Below are 12,455 nucleotides of genomic sequence, written 5' to 3' on the forward strand. Positions count from 1 at the left end.
AGTTAGGTAAGATATATAAGACAGGCACTCATTAGTGCTAGTGAGAAAAAGCTACCTGAATCCTCTCCTGACAACAGACCGTCTGCGCAATTGAGCTATCTCCCAGAACATTAGGTAACCGATCATTATCTGATTTCTGTTTGTAACTCGGTGCCATGTTTGTTGTGTCTACGATTAAATATTTAAGCTATCTGTGTGTAGCCTTTGAATATTGGAATCAATACATAGAAACGGCTGGAAGGAATCGTTTTCCGAGTTCTGTTAGAAGCTGCCGGGATGGATAAGACACAGTTCAAACACCCGCCCAGGGAGTCAAGAGTGTACCGCTAACCACCACCCTGTCTGAAAGGTCAGATCTCACTTTGGAGGAAGAAAAAAACGCCTGGAATAAATGGGCAGTTCAAAGCTTAAGACTCATTTTGAAGCTTTACTAAAAACATAAACACCAGTTTAATTCCCTGCTGCTGTACGTCAAGAAGAGAAATGCCTGGATTAGTGTCTCTGTTCTGCAAACTGGAAGTACATTGTAACTGACAGTTCAGATTGCCGGGGAGCTGTAAAAAGCTTTTATGGGATGAATGTGCATCATTTGGAAATGCATTGTACTCTTTGTGTAGACTACATGTCGGCTGTTGGAGTAGGCAGGCCACTGTAATACAGATTAGAAATAGTAATTCACCTTCCGTATTGTGTGTGCAATACTCATCATCTGCTCAGTCTTTGTTCGTTTCACACAGCAGCCAGCGCAATTAAAGCCACTGTGGCAGCACCTCGGTATAAGGACCTTCCAGTGCAAGGGAGACCACATTCTGGGGTTTTAAAATTGTACATCCTAAATGGTGTAGCAGTGCTCTCCAACCCTGGTCCTGGAGAGCCCCTCTCCAGCAGGTTTCATATGTGTCTTTACATCATCAGTGGCTAAAGATCTGGAACATGTGTTCATCTGTTAATGAAGTAACTGAGAACTCGGTTGAAAGTTAAACCAGCAGACCCCGTAGCTCTCCACGACCGGGATTGGAAACCCCTGCTGTAGAGTCTGCATTTATGTAAGATGGTGCTGCTACATCTGACACTACGGCAACTGCTGCTTTGTAGTGAAATACTAGAACGACTGTCTCATGTGGAGTACAGCTTCCCTCTGGGCTTCTCGTTGCTGTGCCTTATGGGTGTTCCTATACTGGCCAGGTGGTATACAAGTACAATGCATATAATCTAGCTCGGTAGCCCCATAGTATTACCAGTGCTACGTTGCTTCACTACACAGTGAACTCGATGGGGAACTGCCTTGATTTTGCACCAATGCCAATCAAACCCTGTCATACACAGCCTGTTTTATACCCTTTGGATTTGGGTACAATTGATGTTTCTCTGAATATTTGACATGTTTCGGGTGCTGTGGGATAATTACGAGACCCTCTGTATGAGTGCGGATTAATATAATATTCATTGGAAGTGTTTTTACTCCACAGCAGTTCTTATTAGTTACTTGTTAGCTGAAAGAAAATGACTGGCTGTCTAATTTTAGTGTGCTGTAACATCATTACCGAGCATCTTCCACAGCGTGCATTTAATTAAATCTCTTCATTTATTTTGTACCCGAAAATGACAGCTTTGATTTCTGCAGAGCGCTGAAGGGGGGGTGGGGGCGGGGGCGTGCATGATTTTAATACCTTCTGATGTAAACCTGATTTAGAAAAGAAAGGGATATCACTGGTGTTCTACATCGCGGTGCAAAGTACAGACATGTATGGGGGCAGAGGTTCAAAAAGAGATGTTGATAACCTATTCATCTCACGAAGCCCCTGAGGGCCCCTGCTTTACATAAATCTGAACTGCTTCTCGCTTGCCAGTATGATTTCATAATTCACAGGCTGTTGGGTTCAGGTGCCTGCCTGCCTTCATCCAAGTCTCATGGCAGCTGTTCAGTGGTGTTACACTCACCTTTTTACCAGCCCTCCTTCTCTATTTTATAAATTACTGCACCATGTACAGTGTTTGTTTATAAGATCACATGATTGTAGAATTTTAATTACATATTGAAAAGACTGTGAAGAAACTGAATCCAAAGTAAATTGGCTTACAGTACACTGTGCACAAAAGCTAGCGCCTATATTTGGCCTGCGTATTTGACAGCGGGTTAAAAATTCAAAATGTTTAATGCTTGGCTAACGTTTGAACTATTAACAGCTGCTTTTTGCCCTTGATCCTCGCAGTTCATATTCGACTATGATTATGGTGCAGCACTATCATTATGGTACTGTATGAGCACTAGAGATGATGCTTTCAAATTTCATTTCTTGCCACTGATGAGCTGACAAGACAGAAATGGTTGTCTTGGAGAACCTCTTGAGCGGAGCCTGATTATTAGCGCTAATGAAATAAACCTTTCCTCGGTACCTGTGTTCCATCACCTTGAAACTCTCTTCAATTAAGAACCCTTAGCTTTGTAACAAATCACGCCGTTCTGCGCCTGTTTAACACTGATCGCCATGACAACGCGGTGCCTGTATTACAATCCAGTCTCATTTCCATTATCCAGAAGATTGTTGCTTGTTTGAAACCTGCTCTTTCCCTCTGTGGCGTGCATTAGCATGGAGAGCGACCCCAGGGAAATTCAATCGCACACCCTTCAGATCCTCACTGCAGTCACTTCATTCAATTCAGTGGACTTCAGTCCTTCCAGGTAGAGTGGGGGGCAGCTGTCTTTAGAGTGGGGGTCCCTGGCCATTACAACTGCATGGAAGTGTCATCCCTTCCAAAAGCAAAGCAAAGTTTCCTATATCATAGCAAAGTGTAACAAAAGCATAGTGAAAGCATGGTAAAGTATAGGCAAGCATTGTAAATCCCAGAGGGGAATGGCAAAGCATTGTTCGCTATGGTTAATATGTAGTATAACCATGGGAAAAAACTGCAAAATGGCCATGCAGATTTAACATGGTAAACCTTTATAAAGTATACGGGCTGTCTTTCTCACTATGAAGAGAAGGGAGAAATTAGAAATGAAACTCGCTTTGTGCCCCAGAGACCAGAATGTGCCTATGACAGCGGCTAACATGGTCTGGAATAGCGAGGGAAACTAAAGCCATGGCAGTTACTACACTGTGTTCTCAATCTCCACAAGACAGTGTTGTTTTGAGAGTGTGAGGTCCTTGTGTCATTCATGGATGGGAGATCATCTCCTTGACACCCTCTCACCCAACAGCTGCTCAGTAACATTTAGGCCACGTGACTGGCCAGCCCAGATTGAGGCATTGTGCACATCTGAAGTCACAGGTAGGGACTAACCAGCCTGAAAAACACAGCTGTGCATGTCAAGGGTAGAGAAGGGTAACTCTTTCAAACTCCTGCACAGAGAGAGAGAAGGACCAGAAGGCATGCAGTAAATGGACGTGTGGGATCGTTTTCCAGGTCATTCAAGAAATGAGTGAAAAGCATTTGATCTTCAATGACCAGATTCCTGTAAGGGGTGTAAACAGCATCCCTGGGACTTGAACTCTCGTGTGTCTAGTCATCTCAAGCCTACAGCAGCAGTGTTTATGGGGTCTAGTCAGAGCAAGTTTTTTATAATCGCAGCACAACAGAAGCCCCAGAAGAGTAAGAGTGCAGTCTCTGAGGACGTCTCTATACTGTATTTTTAGGCTGATATTATTGACGGGTAATTGACTGTATTTCTACTGAGTCTCTGTTTGTAGACTGTAGTCTCTGCTCTACACTGTCCTGTCCTGTCTGTAGTTTAGCTTTACTTGCCCAACACATTGCATGCTAATGATATCCTACAGGGCTGGTCTATTTTAAGCACAGTGGCAGCAGCACCATGCAATGTGTTGTGTGAAATAAATCTGCAAACTACTCAATCAGCAACATCACATTACTCTTAGCAACTAATAATGTCTTTGAAGTGGGATCAAATGAGATGAAGCGGCTTGCAATGAAAACAAAGCTAAACCCCCCTCTGCAGGTTAAACATTGCTATGAGAAATGAGAATAAATAAAATAAACTCCTAACCCTCTTTTGTGACTAGGATCCAGAGGATCTGTGTAGAGGAAATGGCATTGTTTTAAAAGGGTTTTTCGTTAAAGCAGAGCCCTGTGATTGTCCAGTAATGCCCTGTTCTGTCGCCCCCTCTTGGCAGGTATGTGAACACTCTTCTCAAGCTGATCCCGCAGGTCCTGCAGCTCCAGGAGCAGCTCCGGCAGGCGGTGCAGAGCGGAGACATGGAGACCTCGCACGGGATCTGCCGCATCGCTGTGGCGCTCGGGGAGAACCACTCCAGGTAGCGCTTCCCTCTTTGTAATGGAGATTATTAATCCTGGACTGTAAAGTATGAGAAATCGGACAATCGTCGTTCAGAGTTTGTCAAAATTTCAGTGCATCTTATCATGTGTATAATGTAGTTGTCAACCCGTGCATAGAAAACACTTTTTTATGTTTAATAGCAGTGGATGAGTACAGAGGGTTTTTTTTTTTTTAAGTAAATTATTTGTCATTTAATAAATATGCACAACGTATTATCAATCAAAGCAGTAGCAAAGCCTCTGTTTTAAAGCCCATCTCTGCAGTATTCTGAGCAGTTTTGCCTCATGTTATTGGTAGCTTAGACCTTGCATGGCTGTACTGAGTGCTGGTGTTGATTTACCCTGCTCTGCCTCACCCTGTCTGTCCGTCTTTGTGTTGCAGAGCGCTGCTGGAGCAGGTGGACCACTGGCAGAGCTTCCTGGCGCTCGTCAACATGATCATGTTCTGCACAGGCATCCCGGGACATTACCCTGTCAACGAGACCACCAGCTCCCTCACACTCACCTTCTGGTACTCTCTGCAGGTAGGAGCAAGGCTGTGGGACACTCTCATATATATAGATGTAGCTATGAACATATGTTAGACTGCTTGCAAGTGAAATTTGAACTGCAATTTAGTCAACTGATCAGGTGCTAGAATAAACTGCTGCTTTAATATGCTGTTGTGCGATTTTCACTGGCAGTTTTTATTGTTCCTATTATTGTAAGTTTATACATTGGCCTCATTTGTGTCTCGAGCAGGATTCCAATCCAAGCCTGAAGGAAGGCAAGGCTAGGGGATTAAACTGCTGCTCCTCCCGCTGTTGTTTATCTTCTACTCTGAAATAGAAATGATGTTTAATAGAGATGGCTGTTCCTCTTCGATCTAGCAGCACAGCGATTTTCTCATTGCCTACCTGAGTGAGTGAGTCAGCCAGCCAGCCAGTCAGTCAGTTAGTCTCCAGACTCGAGTCTCGAAGAGACAGCACAGTAATATGGACTTGATGAAATCTGCCCGGGTATCTCACAGGCTCTAAATGAGCATATCGAAAAAGGTCTGTGCTGTTTCTAGCATGGAGGGTCTTTATAATGAATTCAGCTTGGTGTAGCTGTGCAGTGTTCATATAAAGGCATGAATGCAAAAAACAAAATTAATTAAATAACACTACATCGCTATAATTCTACCTGACATTTCCAGGGTTCCGATATTTATGTTAATGGCTGGAGTTCTAGAGCTTGCATTATTAATGACGGAGAATCTTCAGAGACGCGTCTCTGCAGTTTTGCTTCCTTTTTGTTTCCTGGTATATCAAGCGATGGCAATTTTATTCTGTTATTAAGAGATTTAGACAATTAAGAGCTTTTCAATGCTGTGTGTGGTGGGGGTGGGGTAGGAAAATGAGTTTTGTTTTTATATTTCAATTTCTCTCCTGCTTGTTCATTTCATTTCCAATATGAGCCCACCCCCTCTTCCTCTGGAGCTGTGAATTGGTGCTTGCTGCAGAGGAATGGAATAATGAAATTAGTTTGTGTTCATGTGTTTGTGTCTGTGTGTCTCTCTCTTTCTCTTTCTCTTTCTCTCTCTCTCTCTCTCTCTCTCTCTCTTTCTCTCTCTCTCTCTCTCTCTGTGTGTGGGTATAGCAGTGTACCAATTTATATATATATATATACACATACACACTCACACACATAGGATACTGTACAATATTGCAATATTACACCAGTCTATCCATTGCAACATTGTTTGTATACCTATAGTCATATCATTTCTGCTTTCGAAGAATATAGATCTTAACTAAATTGATGATTTGAAGAGGTCTTCAGTATGCTGTAAAAACAGTTTAAATTATAAAAATGTGAGGCATTTTGTGAAGGAGAAGAAGAAAAAGAAGAATTAAACTAAGATTTTTGCTTATTTTAATCCTTTTTATTTATTTTTTTATTTTTACTCCACAAGCATCCAGGTCATTGTAGTCCGTGCTACTGTAGGTGAACTGTATACCTTTAAGATAAAAGCAGCACCTTCGAATAATATAAATCATTCATTCAGTAAGAAACCATTAATGGAATGTTTCTTTCTTTTTTTTTAATGGAAGTATGTCCTGTGTGCTTGAATAAATCCTCTCCCTCCTGTAAGTGGTTGCTGAGCACGCCGGCGTGCTGTAGTGCAGTCCCAGGGTAGTGTGTTTGCTGAGAGGAAGCTCAGTTCATGAAGCTTCTGACATGTTCACGCCTTCCTCAATCATTGTGAGGCTACAGGTTAACCCCACAATAACTGTTAACGTAATCTATAATGATATACTATGGTTAAGCATTGCAAGACCATGCGTGGTGTACGACATCAAGGCCAAACCATCGTACGCATTTTCCTGGCCAGACCATGGATTTTCAGAACATGAATGACGATGAAACTTTCCTGTTCAAGAAGGGATGAAATATTTATTGGTGTTCACTGGCGCAAATGGCGGAAATGGGATGATGAGATGAGGGGGCGGCAGTGTCTGTGTGTGTGTGTGTGTGGGTGCGTGCGTGCGTGCGTGAATGCATGCGTGTGTGTGTGTGTGTGTGCGTGTGCGTGTGTGCGTGTGTCAGACCATGGGCGTGCCTCACAGTTGTTGTTCTGTCCATCCTGTTTAACAATGGTACCATGGTGTACTGAATGTCTGGTCCAGCACTGACCAACAAGGAGCAGCTGTGTCCAGACTCCTTGCAGGGCATGGCACAGGGTCTGTAATCAAACTCAGCCCTGTGATCTCATCTTCACAGCCAGACACAGCAGCTTCAGCTGGGGAGAGAAGCCCTTGAAAAAAAACATGCTTCTTAATTGCTTTTTCTTTCGAGCACACATCAAAGACCACTCACCCTTTCACATTAGCAATTTTAAAAACGCTTTCAGTATTTGTGTTGCAGCCGATTCAGAATGCCATTGACTGGTCAGAAAAGACTGGATGTTGAAGGGTTAGCAACATTAATTCACAAATAGATTGATTATTTCTCAACACCAGGATATGCAACAGTTTAACAACCACCTGGTCTACAGTGCCTTTCTCAGCAGCTACTGAGACGATACCATCACAGAAACGCAATGCAGTGCAGTCCTCAGAGATGGTAATAAGACTCCCATTGAGTAGCAGTTGGATCTATTCCAGGCTTTAGCAACCATGTGTAGATAATAACAAACTCAGGTTTATATTGTAAACACCCATTATAACCCTGGAATGGCTGTATGCAGCTGCTACGTAAAGGAAGTCTTAACAAGCAAAGTCTGTCGTTAATGATAATGTTATCTTATTGCTGATTGTTCGAATGAGTTCATTAGGACCTTGATATAGATTGTATTGCGACGTGCATATTGTATTGTACTGTGAACTGCTCTCATTGCAGCTTCATTGATGAGGCAGCTGTGGGATCCCTGATCTCGGGCTGTGAGGGTGCGTGCGTGCATGTGTGCATGTGTGCGTGGCTGTGAGGGTGTGGAGTCACAGTTCTGAAGCTCCTCTGTGGTGCTGGGTGAAGAGTGTGGCGTCTCCACTCTGAACAGGGAGTCCAGCGCTGTACTGTGCCTGCCCTCCATCCTGAGAGCACTGCAGTAAAGGCTGAGCGTGGCCTGTGTTGTGTTTTCCAGGATGACATCATGTCTTTCGAGGCCAACAAGCAAGTGGTTTACATGCAGGTGTACCGGCCTGTCTACTTCCAGCTGGTGGATGTGCTGCTGCACAAGGCGCAGTTCCCTTCCGATGAGGAGTACAGCTCCTGGTCCTCCGACGAGAAGGAGCAGTTCAGGATTTACAGGTACAGGCATACGGTACACACAGAGGCATACAGTACACACACAGGCATACAGTACACATACAGGCATACAGTACACACACAGGCATACAGTACACACAGGCATACAGTAAAACACAGGCATACAGTACACACACACACACACACAGTGTCTATATAGAGAGCGCAGAAGAGGCACAATTGCAGTTTTTTTTTAACCAAGGTGTCCCCCAAAACCCAGAAAACAACCACTTGCAACCTTTCAATAGATCTGTGAGCATAATAACACAATATCCAAAATGTGTTTAATCTTTTAAACTTTTTGTGTACATTTTTTAAAAATCTCAACAACAGCAATACTGAAATGTAACTTTGATCACACAGAGTTATTGTGTGTTGCAGCTGTTTTGTTGTTTTGCAGTGCTGTGTGTAGTTTTTGGTGTGGCACTGATCCTGGCTTGTGTGGATTCATCGCAGGGTTGATATCTCCGACACACTCATGTATGTGTACGAGATGCTGGGAGCAGAGCTGCTGAGTAACCTTTATGACAAACTGGGACGCCTCCTGACCAGCACGGAGCAGCCCGCGTCCTGGCAGGTATGCACTGCACAGCAGAAGAGAGGTCTGTCTCGTCGATACATCATTTGAACACTAAATTGATTGCCTGTGTTCTGCATTTGTAATATGTGATTCTGGCTCGTTTCTGGATCCGTAAATTGTGGATTTTAGGTAGGTAACTAATAGGTAGGCAACTGCAAGAAGCAGCTGATGCAATTAGTATGTATTTGCAATACCTTAACAGTATGTTTGTCAGCAGTGGGGCCACTACTACAGTCACCTGGGATTCTCTGAATGTGTAGAGTATTTAAAGCAGTGCTTCCAGGTTCCCTTTAGAATCTGTAAGATCTGCTGAGGACTACAAACCCATCATCGCTGAGGTGCAGAAGCGGATCAGATAAATGCATTGCTGACAGCAGCTAGAAAGTGAATGGAGGCACCTTGTTTGAGTCTGAGAGCAGCCAGAAGCGCAGCCTCCTCTCAGATCTGCTGCCACTGGGGCCTCATCATTGCTGCTCAGGCAGCGCGTGAAGGTGCACCGCGCTCATTCATCACGCTGCCCGGGACATGATGGCTTCAGAGATACTCCGTGGCCCCTAGGTCCTTTGATTTATGAGCCTTTAACAGACATGTGATGTTCATCTCTGAATGAGAGTGGTGTATCTATCAGTGAGGTGTGGGGAAATAATACACACCGTCAGCTATTTATTCTTCTCATGGGAAAAAAATTAACTCCAGTCCCGGAGAAGAGATCCTGAGAGTTGGTGAAAGCAGTAGTGTATAATAAGTGATGCACTGACAGTGAATATTAGGGATAACTAATGGCACTTTTTTTTTAATGGGCTCTTTTGCTAACAGTACGAAGCCATTGCTGTATGCTGTTATTGTGGTGAGTTTCTTAAAGAGGAAATGCAATCCAGACACATGCATAGTCATCACAAGATCAGTAGCCTGATTACAATCAGAGGTGTACCTTTTCTTCAATTCCAATTTCTTTTTTAAAATCTGTTCCTAATTCCCATTCCCTTTTTAAATCAATCCCAAGTCCCTCAGAGGAATTGGAATTGTGAATTGATTTTAAAAAGGAATTGGAAATGGAAATGGAATTTCTCCTGTACCTATCGTCTCCTCTGAATCTCTTTCGGTCACGCTCTTCTGTAATCTCGACGAAGGGGTGATTGCAGGTCACCCGGCTCTGAGCCCTGACTCCTGTCTTTCTTGCTGTCCCCTAGCACACAGAGGCCCTCCTGTACGGCTTCCAGTCCATCGCAGAGACCATCGATGTGAACTACTCTGACGTCATCCCCGGCCTCATCGGGCTCATCCCCAGGATCAACATCAACAACGTGCAGCTGGCAGACACCGTCATGTTCACCATTGGTACGAGCCTGCCTGCTGCCAGAGGATGGGTGTGCGCAGTACTGCACTGTTACTGTACTGCACTGTTACTGTACTGCACACTTACTGCACTGCATTGCATTATTACTGAACTGCACTGCACTGTTACTGTACTGCAATTACTGCACTGCACTGCGGCCCTCGCTGGCATTGCAGCATTCCTATGTGGCATTGATTTCTGTTCTGCAGTACAGTAGACTCTCACTCTCAGGGATTTGTTCAGAGAGCTGATCAGTATCTGTCCATGCTGAAATGCCTTATCTAGTCTTTTTTTAATTCTTTTACTATATATCAATATTTATCAGAAGATGTTAGTAACCCTTTAAATAAAAAAATACAGATACAGCAGTAAATGTTTACATGATTCTCATAGAATTGTCATGATGAAGTCTGGTTTCTATACAGCTGCTTTTAGCATGATTTTCATTATGACAGCAGCGCAGTTTGGACTAGCAAGAGTCTATGTACATATTTCCTTACTTTTCTGGTTTTGGATTATCCAGCCACGACACAGGTTCACATGCAGTCAGTGTGATGCTTAGGGGGGGTCACAGGACATGCTGCACAGGAAGTAGCACTTACAGTATATGCTGTTTCTAAATGTGCTTAACCCAATAAAGCTCCTCCTCCCTCTCATCTCAGGGGCCCTGGCGGAGTGGCTGGCAGACCACCCTGTCATGATCAACAACGTCCTGCCGCTGGTGCTGCATGCGCTGGGTAACCCGGAGCTCTCCATCTCCAGTGTGTCCACACTCAAGAAGATCTGTCGAGAGTGCAAGTACGACCTGCCGCCCTACGCAGCCAACATCGTCGCGGTGTCCCAGGTGAGAGCAAGCGCGGCGCGGCACAGTGACTCGGGCATTAGGGATTTATTTTATATTAGAAACTATACAAATCAGGATTTTTAAATTCCTGCTAATCCTTCTTTTTTTTTGGTGGGGGGGGGGGGTCAAAATATTGTTCTCAAAGCCAATCAGAACTGAGTTTTCGGGTATTTATCTAAGGGCACGGCTGGTAGTGATACCTACACTGTATTGTTCTGGCTGCAGGCTTAAGTTGTTTAAGCTGCTAAAGAGCATTGGTACATTAGTGTGAATTACATGTACACATGATTCACACACACACACCAAGACTGGCCAATGCAATTAAACCCTGATTATCCAGACTGCCCTTCGGTAACCTGTCTTCTTGTGTGTTCTGTGCTCTTCTGCCCTGTTTTCACAGAAAATGCGCTACTGTATGTATTTATAAGTGAAAGTCATTGAACATAATTCCCATTTGTGATTGGATTACCTTAACAATGTGATTATCCCCCTGATCCCAATTAGTTTGGATCACAGATGTTTTACTGTGTGTGTGTGTGTGTTGAGCAGCGTTGAAGTCCTGCAGCCATTGGGGTCTTGTCTTGTTATTTGGGTTTCATCTGTATTTGGATGGCAGGGTTTATGTCCACCCAGTCACAGATTAAAACAGAAACACCTTTGGAGGAATCATGTTTCATAGATGAAGGCATTTCAGTTCGAAAACCTTGCCTAATTAGTGGCTGCTGCTTTTTTTAATTGGCCATTACAGGGAATGTGGTCTGACCTCCGTGTGACCCGCTGTGCTTTGGTCTGCTCTGATCGAGGTGACTCTTTGTGTTTTTTTTTTTGTTTTGTTTTTTTTTAAAGTGAACCTGCAGCCGTGGTGCAGCTCAGGCTATTCAAACAACCTGCTAGAGAAGTTCAAAGCAAAACCAGACATGTAAACAGCCTGGAAGAATCAGATCAGTGCTGTAAAATACCACCTTTTCTTTTACAGATTTATCAGTAGGCAGACTGCAATGACTTCAGCTCCACTCCCAGTACACCAGTCTACATTGTTACTGATTGTTGTTATGACAGTGAACACTGTGGTCTCACAGGCACAGCTGTGAGGATCACTGCTATACGACTACAGTGGCCCCCCTTTATAACGCTGTACTCAGGAGCCATTGACAAGAGATGTGCAGTTTGTGTTCCGCCTTTTAAACAGAATGCAAGGGCTACTGTAATGGCATTATGGGGCAAATGGGAGCCACGACCACTGCCTGTTTGCAGATGGTGTGTTTTGGTGAGCAGTGGAGAAAAACCACTGGCTGTCCCTTTAGCGAGTTTTCATGTTTAAAATATCTCCAGCACTAATAAGGTACCAGCTTGTTTCCTGCTGCGCCTGGCTCTTTTTTAAATTTTTTTTTTTTATCTTTTATAAAAGTACCTTTCTAAAGAGTGCAGTTCAATTCATTGCTTTACATTTCCTCCCCTGTCTTGCTGAAGGTAATTTTACTCTGATCCTTTCTAATGAAAACTGTCATTTGCATTTCTAGATGATAATGTGACACTAAAGATGTCTGGATACCAGAGTGACATCGTGAGGCAGTTACTGGAGACACACACACACACACACACACACACACACACACAGCCTGCTTGCTTGC

At 43.8% G+C, this 12,455-nt stretch overlaps 1 protein-coding gene across 2 annotated transcripts in view; it reads left to right on the forward strand.

Moving 5' to 3' along the window:
- The window catches only part of ipo13b (importin 13b), a 44,901-nt gene that overhangs the window by 16,888 nt on the left and 15,558 nt on the right, over positions 1–12,455 (forward strand). For both annotated transcript variants that reach the window (XR_009330768.1, XM_059035114.1), the window contains exons 3-8: positions 4,134–4,274; positions 4,679–4,820; positions 7,901–8,067; positions 8,521–8,641; positions 9,835–9,982; positions 10,643–10,824. Coding sequence is in view for 1 of the 2 variants with exons in the window: in XM_059035114.1 (XP_058891097.1) it covers positions 4,134–4,274; positions 4,679–4,820; positions 7,901–8,067; positions 8,521–8,641; positions 9,835–9,982; positions 10,643–10,824 (901 nt within the window). In the remaining variant the exon portion in view is untranslated. The remainder of the gene's footprint in view (positions 1–4,133; positions 4,275–4,678; positions 4,821–7,900; positions 8,068–8,520; positions 8,642–9,834; positions 9,983–10,642; positions 10,825–12,455) is intronic.

Source organism: Acipenser ruthenus, chromosome 12 (genome assembly GCF_902713425.1).
Source record: "Acipenser ruthenus chromosome 12, fAciRut3.2 maternal haplotype, whole genome shotgun sequence".
In the NCBI taxonomy this organism is placed as follows: domain Eukaryota; kingdom Metazoa; phylum Chordata; class Actinopteri; order Acipenseriformes; family Acipenseridae; genus Acipenser; species Acipenser ruthenus.